The sequence below is a fragment of the Poromitra crassiceps genome (assembly GCF_964638095.1).
Source record: "Poromitra crassiceps genome assembly, chromosome: 21".
In the NCBI taxonomy this organism is placed as follows: Eukaryota; Metazoa; Chordata; class Actinopteri; order Beryciformes; family Melamphaidae; genus Poromitra; species Poromitra crassiceps.
The window spans coordinates 27,643,260-27,660,319 of record NC_139638.1 but is presented as its reverse complement, the minus strand read 5'-3'; the positions used below and the strand labels follow the sequence as shown (position 1 = coordinate 27,660,319).

The following is a 17,060-nucleotide window of genomic DNA, read 5'->3' as shown; positions in this document are numbered from 1 at the left end:
TGTCCAGCAGGCCAGCTCAGGGACGAGAGGTGCCATGTCTGATATGGAGGGAGGAAAGGTGGGGGGGCAGGGTGGTTGGGTGGGAAAGAGGTGGGTGACACTGCTGATGTGCATAGAGAATATTTTGGCGGTGTAACGGCACAGGCAGCGGTCACCAAAGCATACTTGGCGAGTGGCAAAGCAGACAGAGTGGAAAACTGATCATTTAGTAAGGCCTAACTAGTGTAGAATGTCATTTTGAACATTTCGGTTACATTTTGTTAAGTTTTTGTAATATGTCACTCCAGCCAGCAGGGCGGTGCTGTTGTTGTCCCCATTATGCAGAAGAAGTCAAGTAACCAGCAGTGATGCAAGATGCACTAAACTGACATTACAGAACAAGATGGGCGTGAGACAAAAATGTTACCCAACTTTAGACCAAAGTTGAACAGCGGACTCATTTTCCAACGAACGCAGCCCAGCTAACTGCTAGGCGAGCCAGGTCCGCTTGCTAAGTGCTTACACAGAGTCTCTGTGTGAGAGAGAGAGAGAGAGAGGGGGGGTGGGGGGGGGGTGGACTGATGAGTCAACAGCCTCTAACAACTGGAAGGCCTGGGTCTGAATCATTACACTGTAATTTGTATGCAGTGTTCCAGCACTAATCGTGAAACAACCAACTTAGTAGCATTTCTGCTTCTTAATTTTGTGAAACGCTTAAAGATATGCAGACCTATACCTCAATGTTATTGCTAAATGCTAATGATTGCTAATAATTTAAAGTGGATGTGCTGGTATGTTATACTAGCGGCCTATGCTTTGTTTTCCCTGCCTGATTCAATTCGGCTTTACTGTCCAACTTTCATATTGGTTAATTGTCGGAAAACATTTAGAACAGAGAAAAGGCCAATTAAACCACTTAAGATTCACTAGCACAATCAACAAAAACGTTCAAATCTGTAGCAAAGGCATGCAGTCAAATATTGTGAACATTCTTATAATTTTTCCTTTAATAGCCCCCAAATGCAGCAAAGATTTCCAAGATGCTTTTCTATCCGTGACATTTGAGACAAACAGGCCACCCTCCTCTCTCTCACATAGCTGAGAAAACAGTTACAGCTGCTTCAATCATGAGTATAAATCAGCTAAGCAGTGCAGTTAGCATATGGATAAATTGTTAGCCTAGCAGCAGGAGGCGCCACTTAGTCCTGCTTGTTTCTGTGTGTGTTCAGCATTTCTCCATGTGGCAAGGTTGAAGGTTGAGTTGCTAAAGCTGCAGAAAACAACAACCCCATGTGGCGGCACGGGCTAGTGCACTTATTTATTGTATTTATGTGAATAACTCGCTAGTAGCGTTCAAAGGCGGCATGCAGAGGGGCAAGACACGCAAGCCAATCACAGGACAGGACACGAAAGCAGGAAGGATAGGATCAGATCATTGTACATGAAAGTGTTAAACGAATAAACCTGGTGCACAGTGCGGTGTCTTTTCTAAAGTGTTAAACGAATAAACCTGGTGCACAGTTCTATGTCTTTTCTAATTTCTCCCACTCTAAAAGTATATTCCACGAAAGCATTTCTGTTACTATTGTAAATTGTGTTTTTAATATTTCACTCTTGTTGGCCTTGTCCCTTCAGTGTCCCTTTTTCCTCTATCGCTGATTGTCCCTCATTCATGTCCCGTTCATTCAATTAAGCGCTGTCTGTCCCTCCATAGTGAATTAATGCAATTAGCAACAACATGATTATTTACAGTAATTGATTATTAATTTTCAGTGATGTTGATCAGTTTGGATCTAAGGGCTCAACTTTCACACTTGAGAGCACAAAGGAAACTGGGCAAGGTGCAAAATTATACCAGGGCAACACACACCCTCATTCAGACCATCCCACAAGTTTGATCCGCCATAGAAACCAATGTGTTCAAATTACAGTGGGTTTAAAATGGTAAATGACCCAGTGGCTCAGCGAGTAGAGAGCGTACGTACAATGGGGCCGAGTCCTTCCCGTAGCGACCCGGGTTCGAGTCCGGCCCGCGCGTGATTTGCTGCATGTCCTGCCCTTTCTCTCTCAAGTACCCTCTTGTCTCTCTCTCGCTGGATCTGTCAAAATGAAGCATAATGCCAAAAACAAAATGGTGAATGAGTGATCTAAATATATGAATGGATTAATACAGTGTTTTAATAATTCTCCTTCTGTCTACTCTTCACAGACCCAGTAGTCTCCCTAAAGATGCAGTGCCTAAGGTATGGACTCTAAATATTCACTTATATACTGACTCAGGTTCATCTGCGTTCTTCTCTACACTACATGTATTTGAATATGAATATTGTACCAGTTTACTTCAAGGTGAGCATGCTCTCATCGTGTGCCCTTCTGAGATGATGTCAGAACATAATTTTGTTTTTGCATGTACCTGTGACTGGTTGAGCCACATTTTATTGCACCTCCTGAAGTCGGTTGGCACTAGGCACGAGTTTCACTCATACACCGGTATGCTTATGAAAACACCATTGATTCTCATGTGAGTGTTGTGTGCAATGCTTTTTGGGCATGCTGGTCTGAATGCATGAGGTTGATCATGTGATTTGCTGTTTGTGCATGTTGTGTGTGTCTCCACGTTTGTCCAGGACGTACCTCAAGAAATCATTAAGCCTGTCCCAATCACTCACCCAGCCCCGTGCACCACATACACCACCAGGCCGTCCACGCAGGCCAGCGCCGCCTACAACAAGACTGCCCGGCCGTTTGGCGGGGGGGACAGCAGCAGTGTGGTCACAGCTTCTTCCCCCCTGGTCACCCCCAAGGTCGCCTCCATCCCCTCCGAATCATCTGCTTTCACGCCGGCTGCCCCCTCTCAACCACCACCACCGCCACCACAGCCTCCGTTTGCACTGAAGTCGTCCTTCCCCGCCGCCCCAGACTCCTCGCTCCCCAGGCCCGGCTCTGGCCGCTCCGCTTTCACCTCCCCCTCTGCCTCTTCCTCCTCCTCGTCTAACTCCTCCTCCCCGGCCAGAGTGACAGCCCCCTCCTCCAATCCCACTGTCCCGCAGCCCTCTGTCTATAACTCGCCTATCAACCTGTACTCCAACGTCAACGCCTGTGAGGTGGCCATGGGGCAGAGGCGGGGCCTTTTGGAGAGCCAGGGGCTTGCAGAGCAGTTCAATGGGTAAGTGCCATTATTAACATGGAGGTTCTCAAGTGTTTTTCAGCCAAGGATCCCCTTACAAGATAGAAAATATACTGGGGACCCCCCCCCCCCCATTCTGATTTGTGATTATGGGCTAACCTTAATTGTTTCCACGGTAACTTTTAAATTGATAGGTTTGTTAGATTAGAATGTAATCCATGAACCATTTTAGATTCAAAGCATAACATATTTTCGTTGAACTATGAAGCTTTTGCACACAAAAAAAGTTTTATTTTTCATTTTTTTCGTGGACACCCTTGCAAAGTGCCACGGACCCCTGGCGGTCCCCGGGCCCCCATTTGAGAACCACTGCCAGACATCAACCTCTGCTTTCCCTCTCACATTTTTCACACACTTTTCTGTCAAAAGAGGAAAACTCAACTGTGGTAGTTTAATGCTCTTTTTACCAAACAAACTAGGCCGCTGCACGGCCTCGCCCATAGCTCGGCCTCGCCTTCCCTATTGGCACGCACGCACGCACGTGTGTGTTGCTCACTAAATGTTATCGCATCAGTGATGTCACAATGCGTCCTTGTGTGTGCGTGTGTGCCCCATTATGATATCACTGATGACATCATCAGTTTGTGTGTATGTGCCCCCCTATGACATCATCCTTGTGTGTGTGTGACATCACTGATCAGCTTGTCACAATGCCTCCTTGTGAGTGTGTGCGCCCTTATGACATCACTTTTGACATCATCACTGATGACATCATCACTGATGACATCATCACTGATGACATCACTGGTGACATCACATCATTAGCTAATTAGCCTAATTAAAAAATCCCGCACGGGTGCCCTTTACACACCCTGAAGGTTTCAGCCCGATCACACGTAAAACGGCATAGCTGTGGCCGAACACAGAACTTGAAACAAAGTCCAACATACTAAATTTGATATATACTGTAGATACAGTTAATATTTCTTTTATGTCTTAATTTATGTGCACCACAGATGAAGAACTTTTGAGTCTTTTTTGTTGATTTATTATGTATTTGACCAGGCAGGTCACTTAAGAACACGGGTCACTTTCTTCTTTATTGTCAAATTCTTATTCACATTCAGTCACGAATAAAGTCTGTATGTTAGATGAATTATAGCCGAAATTGATACGAGTGCAATAACCGCGCAGTCTAAATGGGAAGTGCTTTGGTATTAAATGTCCTGTGTGCTCCAGTCAGCGGGCCCAGGAGGAGTTGTGGTTTCTTGACTTGTCTGCAAGTCAGAAGCCGCAGATGAGCTCGAGTACATGTTTCTGCCCTGCAGTCAGTCTACCTGAGAGGGAAAATGTAGTGCAGAAAGACAGTGAAATATTCCATCGCGCTGTGCCTACATTACCTCATGCCTAATTTCAAACCCAAAACATGTCTCTCATTTGAAAAGCTAACACAGAAGCAGCTCATAACCCGGCTTTTCACACAGCTGTATTTACAAGGAGAAAACCGAGGCACGGTGCACATCTTGTCCCAATCTGCTCCAGGGGAAATTGGACGGGGAACAGAGGCTATATCAACAGGCTACAGTAACTGATGCTACTGCCTATATCTCTAATTGACAGTGGGGTTAGCGATGCTGCCAAACAGCCGGTCTGCTGCTGCTGCTGCTGGTGGTGTAACACTTGTTTTTAATTATCCCAGAGACCTGGCAGCTCTCTGGGTCGAATCGGGACCACGCACAGAGCTCAATTGGGCTGGTTCCGGGCTTCATTATCAGGGTGTGACGTGCTTGCTTTGGTTAAAGGTAGACTGGGCTAGGTCTAGGTGATTTAAATTGTCACTCAATTTGACTTGGTCACAGGAAAAAATTGATCCGACAGAGTATATATTTTTTATTGATTTGACATATTAAGCAAGCCTTCTCATTAGACACTTGGAGACTTCAAGAAGGCTGTGAAACTCACCTATCTCTGCTCTCGTGCAATAGGACGAATCAGCGTGATGTCACAACCACCCAGAAATGTGGAACCCCCTGCAGCAGTCGTCGACTAGTATGAGTTGTGCCGAACAAACGTTAATATCTCCAAAACTATACATCACATCGCTTATGTTTTGACATTCTGAGTGAGAGCAGAAGTAGCTCAAGAGTCTGATGTATGATATTATGTATGTCGTGTTAAAGTTAAAGTGTGAACTGTCGCAGTTTTTAAAATGAAGTGAATTGAGTAAACAGCACAGCCGGCTAGAGTGAGACCCTCAAGGCTGGCTCCATAGGGTCCCATTATAAAGTGACCCGTTTCCACGCAGTGACACCGTTCGTTTACCAAAATGCTGATGGCTGATCCCTCCTATATCATGGCTTACAAGTATTTACAAGCTTACAAGGATAGATTCTCTTTATCTGGGAAAGAAATAATATCCTTCCATGGCCGAAAAACCTTCATGCATCATGCAGAATAGCGTCATATATGTCATGAATCTCCTTATCAGGTACATTAACTCTTTGATGAGTTATTCTGTCATCTTCTTCAATCTTTCTTTTTCCTAAAACCCTGGACTATCAGCTTATAGAGGTACCGTGCATTTGTTGCAGCATGTGTGTGCGCATGCATGCGTGTGTGTGTGTGTGTGTGTGTGTGTGCGTGCATGCATGCGTGCGTATGTGTGTGTGTGGGTGTGTGTCCTGACATGCATTCTATGTTTGTGTGTTTTTCTCTGGCTTTCTGTCTGCACATTTTCTCAGAAGGGCCTTGTAATTAAAATGGCATCCGTTGAGGACTATGATCTTGCTAAGCTATGCTACTGTATTCCTGCTTCCTCTTAGCTTCAGCACCATATTATGATCTTCTCTCAAGCTATGCTACTGTATTCCTGCTTCCTCTTAGCTTCTGCACCATATTATGATCTTCTCTCAAGCTATGCTACTGTATTCCTGCTTCCTCTTAGCTTCTGCACCATATTATGATCTTCTCTCAAGCTATGCTACTGTATTCCTGCTTCCTCTTAGCTTCTGCACCATATTATCTTCTCTCAAGCTATGCTACTGTATTCCTGCTTCCTCTTAGCTTCAGCACCATATTATCTTCTCTCAAGCTATGCTACTGTATTCCTGCTTCCTCTTAGCTTCAGCACCATATTATGATCTTCTCTTAAGCTATGCTACTGTATTCCTGCTTCCTCTTAGCTTCAGCACCATATTATGATCTTCTCTTAAGCTATACTACTGTATTCCTGCTTCCTCTTAGCTTCAGCACCATATTATGATCTTCTCTCAAGCTATGTTACTGTATTCCTGCTTCCTCTTAGCTTCAGCACCATATTATGATCTTCTCTTAAACTATGTTACTGTATTCCTGCTTCCTCTTAGCTTCTGCACCATATTATGATCTTCTCTTAAGCTATGCTACTGTATTCCTGCTTCCTCTTAGCTTCTGCACCATATTATGATCTTCTCTTAAGCTATGTTACTGTATTCCTGCTTCCTCTTAGCTTCTGCACCATATTATGATCTTCTCTTAAGCTATGTTACTGTATTCCTGCTTCCTCTTAGCTTCTGCACCATATTATGATCTTCTCTTAAGCTATGTTACTGTATTCCTGCTTCCTCTTAGCTTCTGCACCATATTATGATCTTCTCTTAAGCTATGTTACTGTATTCCTGCTTCCTCTTAGCTTCAGCACCATATTATCTTTTCTCAAGCTATGCTACTGTATTCCTGCTTCCTCTTAGCTTCAGCACCATATTATGATCTTCTCTTAAGCTATGTTACTGTATTCCTGCTTCCTCTTAGCTTCGGCACCATATTATCTTTTCTCAAGCTATGCTACTGTATTCCTGCTTCCTCTTAGCTTCAGCACCATATTATGATCTTCTCTTAAGCTATGCTACTGTATTCCTGCTTCCTCTTAGCTTCAGCACCATATTATGATCTTTTCTTAAGCTATGCTACTGTATTCCTGCTTCCTCTTAGCTTCAGCACCATATGATCTTCTCTCAAGCTATGCTACTGTATTCCTGCTTCCTCTTAGCTTCAGCACCATATTATCTTCTCTCAAGCTATGCTACTGTATTCCTGCTTCCTCTTAGCTTCAGCACCATATTATGATCTTCTCTTAAGCTATGCTACTGTATTCCTGCTTCCTCTTAGCTTCAGCACCATATTATGATCTTCTCTCAAGCTATGCTACTGTATTCCTGCTTCCTCTTAGCTTCGGCACCATATTATCTTCTCTCAAGCTATGCTACTGTATTCATTCATGCTTCCTCTTCTGCACCCATTTTCCATGGACCTATTCTTCGTCCTCAGGAGGAAGAAGAGGCAGAGACCAAGTTAGTGTTGTGAGGAATGACACGACGTCTGCTAACTGTACAGTAGCTTTCTAACCATGTGGAATGCCATTACACTGCAAAAAACAACAACAACATCCATGTTAACAAGTCATTTTAGTGTCATATTCAGCCTTCAAATCTTTTTGTTAAAGGCATACTATGCAGCTTTTCCCTACAAAAAATTTAAATAAATCAAATGGATAGACTCTAATCCCTCTCAATCATCACTTATGACTGTGAGTTATGATGACCCACTAGAGGTGTGTGACTGTGTATTTTTATTTGCAGAGACGCTGCCCTCTGCCTGTATTTTGGTATTTTCTCATTGTTTTGGGGGTCTATAGGGACCTTTCTGGGCTGCACCCTTTAGGCAGTGGGTGTGTATCCCCCAGCCAATAACAGCACGCAGGTGTGGCCGGGACTCTATAAAAAGGTAGCACACAACTATAGTCAAGGGCAGGGGGTGTGGCTTCTGGTGTTGTTGAGCTGGGGGTAGAGGGGGGGGGGGTTGAATGCTGTGTTTACAAGTAGCAACCGACAATTCCTGGATAGTATGCCTTTAAACCAAGAGAGAAAAATAATCTGCCAATGAGGTGCAAAAGCACAATTTTGCTTCTTTCAGTCATTTTCTAGAAATTAGTGTCAATATCAAGAAACTACTATCAATATCTATCTACTATCAATATAAAAAATTACTATAAATATCAAGAAACTACTATCAAGAAAATGACACTTGGTTCTACATGAGTCTAGAACAAGCTGATATGCTTTGGAAACAAGTGCATTTTTATACTTATTTTAAGACAATTAGGACTCATACTAGGCTTAATGACTTGTTAATATGGTGATATTTGTTTGTACAGTGTACAGCCCTCACATCTCTCCAGTTTATGATTCCAGTATTACAGCATGGCTGCACCTCTTTGAGCTAACCCTCACTAGCTAACCCTGTACAGTAAATAATCCATAGGCCCTGTACAGTAAATAATCCATAGGCCCTGTACAGTAAATAATCCATAGGCCCTGTACAGTAAATAACCCATAGGCCCTGTACAGTAAATAATCCATAGGCCCTGTACAGTGAATAATCCATAGGCCCTGTACAGTAAATAATCCATAGGCCCTGTACAGTAAATAATCCATAGGCCCTGTACAGTGAATAATCCATAGGCCCTGTACAGTAAATAATCCATAGACCCTGTACAGTAAATAATCCATAGGCCCTGTACAGTAAATAATCCATAGGCCCTGTACAGTAAATAATCCATAGGCCCTGTACAGTAAATAATCCATAGGCCCTGTACAGTAAATAATCCATAGGCCCTGTACAGTAAATAATCCATAGGCCCTGTACAGTAAATAATCCACCTCTAAGGCCCTGTACAGTAAATAATCCATAGGCCCTGTACAGTAAATAATCCACCTCTAAGGCCCTGTACAGTAAATAATCCATAGGCCCTGTACAGTAAATAATCCATAGACCCTGTACAGTAAATAATCCATAGACCCTGTACAGTAAATAATCCATAGACCCTGTACAGTAAATAATCCATAGGCCCTGTACAGTAAATAATCCATAGGCCCTGTACAGTAAATAATCCATAGACCCTGTACAGTAAATAATCCATAGACCCTGTACAGTAAATAATCCATAGACCCTGTACAGTAAATAATCCATAGGCCCTGTACAGTAAATAATCCATAGGCCCTGTACAGTAAATAATCCATAGACCCTGTACAGTAAATAATCCATAGACCCTGTACAGTAAATAATCCATAGGCCCTGTACAGTAAATAATCCATAGGCCCTGTACAGTAAATAATCCATAGACCCTGTACAGTAAATAATCCATAGGCCCTGTACAGTAAATAATCCATAGACCCTGTACAGTAAATAATCCATAGGCCCTGTACAGTAAATAATCCACCTCTAAGGCCCTGTACAGTAAATAATCCATAGACCCTGTACAGTAAATAATCCATAGGCCCTGTACAGTAAATAATACATAGACCCTGTACAGTAAATAATCCATAGGCCCTGTACAGTAAATAATCCATAGACCCTGTACAGTAAATAATCCATAGGCCCTGTACAGTAAATAATCCATAGGCCCTGTACAGTAAATAATCCATAGGCCCTGTACAGTAAATAATCCATAGACCCTGTACAGTAAATAATCCATAGGCCCTGTACAGTAAATAATCCATAGACCCTGTACAGTAAATAATCCATAGACCCTGTACAGTAAATAATCCATAGGCCCTGTACAGTAAATAATCCATAGGCCCTGTACAGTAAATAATCCATAGGCCCTGTACAGTAAATAATCCATAGACCCTGTACAGTAAATAATCCATAGACCCTGTACAGTAAATAATCCATAGGCCCTGTACAGTAAATAATCCATAGGCCCTGTACAGTAAATAATGCATGTCTAAAGTGCCCGGCATGGTTCTGCGCACCCTCGACTTGGAGCCTTGCCGCCGACTAGCGGCGACAGCGAGACTGTGCATACTCGAACGTAACTCGGCGCGTTGGCTGCGGTACACGTCCAAAACGTTATCGTGTCGTTTACCAAGAACTTGCAATCATGTCGGTGGGGGGACATTATTGTCCCTCCATTTCAAAACTCATTCCGGTGAGCCTGCAGAAGGCTTTGCTAGATGAGGGACAAGCACTGTTAAATGAGGAAATGGCATTTCCTCATTCCTCACAACAAGGAGTTGACGCTGCAGAGTCACATTTTCGAGGAGCTGCACGCCCCCTCCGCCGAGCTGCGCCGAGAGGACGCCCAGCTGCGGCGACCCCCTCGGCGCAGTCGGCGCCGGCGATTTCGCTCGAGCATAATTTGCGCTTAAGGCCCTCCACAGTAAATAATCCATGTCTGCGTGGGCACAGGAAGTGCTGCGGGGGTCAGCTCATGCTCTTCATTCATGCTGTGGGTGACATCCTGCTAGATGTTGTTGTAGTGCTGCGTTCCCACTCACTGCAGCCAGGCCGCTCAGCACTTTGGCCATCTGTCTGGCTACTGTTGTCTGTTGTCAGTGTGCTTACTCAAGGCTGCTCAGATCCAAGGTTATTATAGTTAACTCAAACTAAACTCAAACTAAAACTAGGTGTGAAAAACATTTTAGTTAACTGGAATAAAAGCAAAAACTAGACTTTAGAGAAAAAGGAAAAACTAACTGAAACGATATTGTGTACTTACAAAACTAACTAAAAATAAAATAAAAATGTACAGAAAAAAGTTTTAGTGTTTGTCACTAGAATAGGCATAGGAATAGGAATAGGAATAGGCTGCCTGAAGACTGCTCTCTCTCTCTCTCTCTCTCTCTCTCTCTCTCTCTCTCTCTCTCTCTCTCACACACACAAACAAGATTTTTTGAACTGCACTTGTACTGAACTGTAGCCTACATGGAAACACTCAATACATATAATATAAATGTTATTACATTCAGGGGTACCAATAAATTGTCATCTGAAAAAGGTGCACCAAAATATTCAAAGCCCAGTACTTCCATCTTGTGGCCAGAGATGGTCACTGTGATGTTCATTTGTCTTGCATTGACACGCAAGACTCAAACCAATGCTGTTTTCTTTCCGACGTTTTGGAGATACAAGCTTTTCACCCTACAGCAATGATATGTTCAAAATGTTGTCCATAATCTATAACATCACTTCTTGGTCTATCTGGAATATCAGAAAACCTGTTATGGAACCGGAGCAGAACTACGCCTCGCCGCTCAGCGAAGCCAGCAAGAAGCGTCTGATTGAGGACACAGAAGACTGGCACCCGAGGACCGGCACGGGACAGTCCCGCTCCTTCCGCATCCTGGCCCAGCTCACCGGCACCGAGAACGGTGGGTACCAGCCCCGGTGTGCTAGTCTTGTCTCATCTCTCTTATACTCGCGTTTACACAACATATCCAAATCAGGCTTCGACATGTATTTCCAGCTTAGGGGCATGGTGAAGTTTTGATTGATTTTATCTGTTAACGATGATGACAGACTCATACAAGCTTCAGATATACTACAGAGATTTATCTCTTTGTTGTTGTTGTTGTTGTTGTTACTTGCGCACACTGGTTGCCTCTTATTTTAAGAACTGATTGGAAGATTTTACTTTGAAGGCTTAGCTGGGTCTTGCTGCCGGTTCATGTCAGGCGTTGGGATGTCATGTGTGAAGAGCAAAATCAGGGTCATTTTTAAAATCACTTTCCCAAATGCATTCCCATCATTTTATATAATTTTTAAACCTTTTTTTATTCTCATTATATATATCTTGTTTTATAACCCACTTTCTTCAACTTGAATGTATTATTGTAAAGTATGAAGGGCAAAAATCGATTCCCTTGGTAATAATAATTCCTATAATAATAATATATAATAATTCCTATAATAGTAGGTTAAGAATGATATCCCCGGATCATTTTATGTGTTTTTGTATATTTGAAGTGACTGTTTAGCCTTCTGTGAAATCAATGGTTACATGAGCAGGCTGTGGATAGTAGTGCGGTGTTCATACTCCCCGTGGACCTGCTGCAATCCTCGGGCTTCCTGTGTGTGTGTGTGTGTGTGTGTGTGTGTGTGTGTGTGTGTGTGTGTGTGTGTGTGTGTGTGTGTGTGTTTGTGTGTGTGTGTGTGTGTGTGTACATGTGTGTGTGTGTGTGTGTGTGTGTGTGTTTGTGTGTGTGTGTGTGTGTGTACATGTGTGTGTGTGTGTGTGTGTGTGTGTGTGTGTGTGTGTACGTGTGTGTGTGTGTGTGTGTGTGTGCATGTGTGTGCATGTGCCTGTCTGTCTGTCTGTCTGTCTGTCTGTCTGTCTGTCTGTCTGTCTGTCTCCTGCTCTTCCCTCCTCTCTCTCGCACTGAGGTGACCACAGCGGTACAGGACGTGATGATCTTTTGATACTCAGTGTAGATCCATGCTGTATTGGTGTTTGTGCAGCTGTGAAGAATGTGGCAACCGCTCAGGAGGGTCCCATCAGGGTATCTACCTCATTTGATGCTCTTGGCCCAAATCAGTCCGGTCCTTGGTCAGAACCACCAGAACAGGCTGCAATAGAGATGGATGTGAAGTGAACACAGCGTGCTACCTGCCTGTTTAACAGTCAGCCATGGTTTCTTGTACATGTCACTGTATGTTCACTGGTGCTGATGATACGTGTCTTTCCTTCACTTTTGCAGAGCAAGACACCACTGGAAAGAAGTAAGTGGTTGGTGGTTTTTCAATATAATCAAAGTTGGTATGTGTCTGCGAATGTTCTCTGTCTCTCCCTCTCTCTGTGTCTCCCCCTCCCCTCTCTCTCTCTCTCCCTCTCTCTATGTCTCCCCCTCCCCTCTTTCTCTCTCTCTCTCTCTCTCTCTCTGTCTCCCCCTCCCCTCTCTCTCTCTCTCTCCCTCTCTCGGTCTCCCCCTCCCCTCTCTCTCTCTCTCTCTCTCTCTCTCTCTCTATGTCTCCCCCTCCCCTCTCTCTCTCTCTGTCTCTCTCTGTCTCCCCCTCCCCTCTCTCTCTCTCTCTCTCCCTCTCTCGGTCTCCCCCTCCTCTCTCTCTCTCTCTCTCTCTCTCTGTCTCCCCCTCCCCTCTCTCTCTCTCTCTCTCTATGTCTCCCCCATCCCTCTCTCTCTCTCTCCCTCTCTCTATGTCTCCCCCTCCCCTCTCTCTCTCTCTCCCTCTCTCTATGTATCCCCCTCCCCTCTCTCTATCCCTCTATGTCTCCCCCTCCCCTCTCTCTCTCTCTCCCTCTCTCTCTCCCCCTCCTCTCTCTCTCTCTCCCTCTCTCTATGTCTCCCCCTCCCCTCTCTCTCTCTCTCTCTCTCTCTATGTCTCCCCCTCCCCTCTCTCTCCCTCTCTCTCTCCCCCTCCTCTCTCTCTCTCTCTCCCTCTCTCTATGTCTCCCCCTCCCCTCTCTCTCTCTCTCTCCCTCTATGTCTCCCTCTCTCTCTCTCTCCCTCTCTGTGTCTCCCCCTCCCCTCTCTCTCTCTCTCCCTGTCTGTGTCTCCCCCTTTCCTCTCTCTCTCTCTCCCTCTCTCGGTCTCCCCCTCCCCTCTCTCTCTCTCTCCCTTTCTCGGTCTCCCCCTCCCCTCTCTCTCTCTCTCTCTCTGTCTCCCCCTCTCTCTCTCTCTCTCCCTCTCTCTATGTCTCCCCCTCCCCTCTCTCTCTCTCTATCTCTCTCTCTCTCTCTCGCTCCCTCCCTCTCTCTCGGTCTCCCCCCCCTCTCTCTCTGTGTCTGCATGTGTGATCACATGTGCAGGCAGGAAGTCATGCATGCTGTTGTTACCGTGACTATTTTCCCTCCATCGCAGACGTTTCAAATTGTAGATGTGGCCGCGGGGCGTAGTCTAGTCATGTAAGCGTGTCCCAGGAGCCTCCCTGTTTCAGAGTTGAGCCCCTGACTTCCTGATCTCCGCCTCCCGCAGTCTCATGCTTGGTTTAAGGCTTCATGTTGGAGGAAGCCACATTTGAGAGGCTGGTGTGATGCTCGAGCGGAGGCAGATCCAGACAGCAGTAGCCGATACTCCCGCTGCTGCTGCTCGCGGTGCTCTCTGCCCCTTAATCTACTGTAAACGCTGTCAGCCCTCCGCACCAGAGCCCCGACCAATCAGGGTGTCACTCACTGGAAACTGGGGGTAATTAAGTGGTATTGTGGTAAATAGCGGCCTGCCAGAAGGAGATTCCTGTTCCCCCTTCCTGTCACGGAGATTTAGTTCAGAACACTATTCTTAAAGAGAGAGCATATAAACCTGCCATGCCGTATGACTTCTCCTATCTTTATGTCATACCTACGTACGAGAAATGGGCTAATTTTATATTCATTACTAAATTGTGTTTCCTGCTATTTTCTTATGATTTTTCTTAACTTTACTCCTGTGTTGTCTCTTGTTATCTCTCACTTTCCTTCTCCCTTCTCCCTTCTTCGTCTTCTGTCTTCTGTCTTCTTCTTCTTCTTCTTCTTCTGTCTTCTGTCTTCTGTCTTCTTCTTCTGTTTTCTGTCTTCTTCTTCTTCTTCTTCTTCTGTCTTCTTCTTCTGTCTTCTTCTTGTTCTTCTTGTTCTTCTTCTTCGTCTTCTTCTTCTGTCTTGTGGGGCGAGTCAGAGTGAACAAGTTGGACCAAGAGCTTATAGGACAGAAGTACAACAAGCTGAGAGATTGGCATCACAGTGCCTCCGCAGGAGTGCTAAATGTGTGGTAGACAATGCTTTGTTTTTTTCCTTTTTTTTATGTTTTATTTATTTATTTATTTAGGTTGACCACAAAAAACTTTTAACTGTCTCCTTTGGTGTACCGACATAGTTTGTTTCTCCCTGGTGCACACTATCGAATTATTATCACTCCATCTCTCATAAGTTTAAACAACATGAGTGAATGGATGATTTATAGACTAATGCAGAAACTGTGTGCAAACAAACAAACAAACAAACAAACAATAAATGTAAAAAGTGTTTTTAGATAGATATTGTGCCATATTTAATCAAATTATATTTCAAAATAATATAAATAAAACACATGAAAATGAGCAAATACTAAAGCCACATATCTTTGCGCATGAAAATTCCATCTTATGTTGTACTGAACTTGTATACTATATTGCACAGTACTATATGTCTGGGTCTTCCCTCTACGCACACTCTATATATACTTTCACTTTCTCTTCTGTAAACTCTGTGCATATCTGTATTGCATTTCCTCTCTTCTCTATACTAACCACTGTAGTTCTGTTTGAAGATTGTATCTCAATAAACTTTGTTCTTTACTGCTGCTGTCCATTTCCTATTCTTTCCTCTACTTCTGTTTTCGTCTGTTTCTTGGGTAACAAAGTGTGATTGTCCATTGGAAACCTCCAGCTGCTAAAAGGTTGTCTGAGCCTGTGGCAGAAAAGAATGAGCTATGCAACACCCAGTGGTGGAGGGGAAGAACTGCCTGCGTTCATTCAGTGCATTGATTATGTGTTATCGCTTTGGCCAAAGAGAAAACATTGAGCTGACAAAGTGAATAATCAAAGTGTAAATGTCAGTGATGAAAGTGCCATCCCATTAGAATCAGTTCTCTTTTGGGCTGTAGAGTAGCACTGCATTTTCAGTCCTTTCAACTACACACACAAAACACATGTTGCAATTCTTCCTCTTGTACGCTAAGTTAAGTTAAGTTAAGTTAAGTTAAGTTAACAAAACTGTTAAAGGGATTACAGACTGGCAGGTTGGTAAACATACGATTGTGCAGCAGTGTGTAATTTATTGTCACATGACATGAATTCTGGGTATTGAAGTTCACACTTTTTAAAACAGTTGACCTCTTCCTGTCATTTGGAGCCACTGGTTTATGAAGTGTGACTGGATTTTTAAAATGTCCTGTTTGAAGTAAAAGCCTTGAAAGTTGACAAGAGGGAAGGTGAGCAGGTAAACGGTTGCTTCTTCTACCCATGTCCTCCTAAAAGCTGTTGTGACACACAGATTGCTGTGCTGTGCTCACCCCCCAGGGGTTAATGACAGTGCTCCAAGGTTACCTTACAGGAGGTGCACAGAAGACTAATTTAGACAAAATTTGTTAGCTGTTTGCCACCTGTGATGCTGCCATTTGCGACAGAAGAACAAAAAAGGCCACTTCGTTAACCTGCCTAGTTCACAGCACTGAGTAGCTTTATAGTGCAGAACCATCTCCTTTTGCTATACTATGTGACGGACGAAATGATTGGAGGAGGAGCCAGCTCTAATTGATCTGATATTTCACTAATTGAAAAGCCATCTGGACCGTGAGTAGCACTGCATACCCTAATCTTTATTGATTTTCATCTGACACGGTTTTAATTATATCAGTCAACGTAGTCCATAATTGGCTTGATTGGTTGAATGTGTCACGTGGATTCCGCCCTGTTACAGTCATTGTGATGTTAGCGCCTGCAGTAGAAGAGCCTGCAGTACAACCTCATTGCAACGAGCAGTAGTAGTCAGTGTCTGATAAAGTGGATACTGGAGGCACAACCCTATTCTGAGATGATTTTCTCATTATTTGACACCGGTTGTAGTGAAAGCAGGAAGTGCCTCTCACCACAGGGAGTGTACCATGCGGGGAGGGAAACGCTATCGTGGTTTGATTCATCTCCACCGGTGTAACCATGATGGGTGTTGCCCCACAGCAAAACAGAGAGTGACAGACAGGTGTCAGTTGGGCCAGGCCACAGGTTGATGCTGTGGTTCTGGAGAGTCCTCCTGAACAAACACAGACACCGGAGTGTGAGAAAGACACTGGCAGAGAGCCATCTTTAGAAGGGAGAAACAAATATATGTGTGTCGTATGTTCAAACGTGTGTGCGCGTGTGTGTGTGTGTGTGTTTATTTAAGGATTTGTGATCTACCGGTATATCAAGTGTGTCTATCTGTTTCCCAGTGAGGTCATTGAAGAAACCACTCCCAGCGCCCATGTCTCATCTCCATCAAAAACATTTTCCAAAACTGCTGGGCCCCCCAGGAACGGCAGCGTTAACCCTCCACCCATGTTCAAGAGCCCTGCTGCGGCCCAGAGCAACAAGCCCTGCTATCAACCTGGAGGTCCATCAGGTAAGACTAACATCCCCTGCTTCTGTCATTGACTCACGATGCCTCCAATAGGAATGCAGAATTACGTGCAGT

At 44.2% G+C, this 17,060-nt stretch overlaps 1 protein-coding gene across 1 annotated transcript in view; it reads left to right on the top strand.

Annotated features, from left to right (window-relative positions):
• Positions 1-17,060, top strand: part of LOC310795707 (PDZ and LIM domain protein 5-like) — an 87,894-nt gene that overhangs the window by 55,806 nt on the left and 15,028 nt on the right. Inside the window, exons 4-8 of the mRNA XM_083657775.1 lie at positions 2,189-2,222; positions 2,607-3,145; positions 11,138-11,295; positions 12,622-12,643; positions 16,819-16,988. Of these exons, the coding sequence (XP_083513901.1) occupies positions 2,189-2,222; positions 2,607-3,145; positions 11,138-11,295; positions 12,622-12,643; positions 16,819-16,988 (923 nt within the window). The remainder of the gene's footprint in view (positions 1-2,188; positions 2,223-2,606; positions 3,146-11,137; positions 11,296-12,621; positions 12,644-16,818; positions 16,989-17,060) is intronic.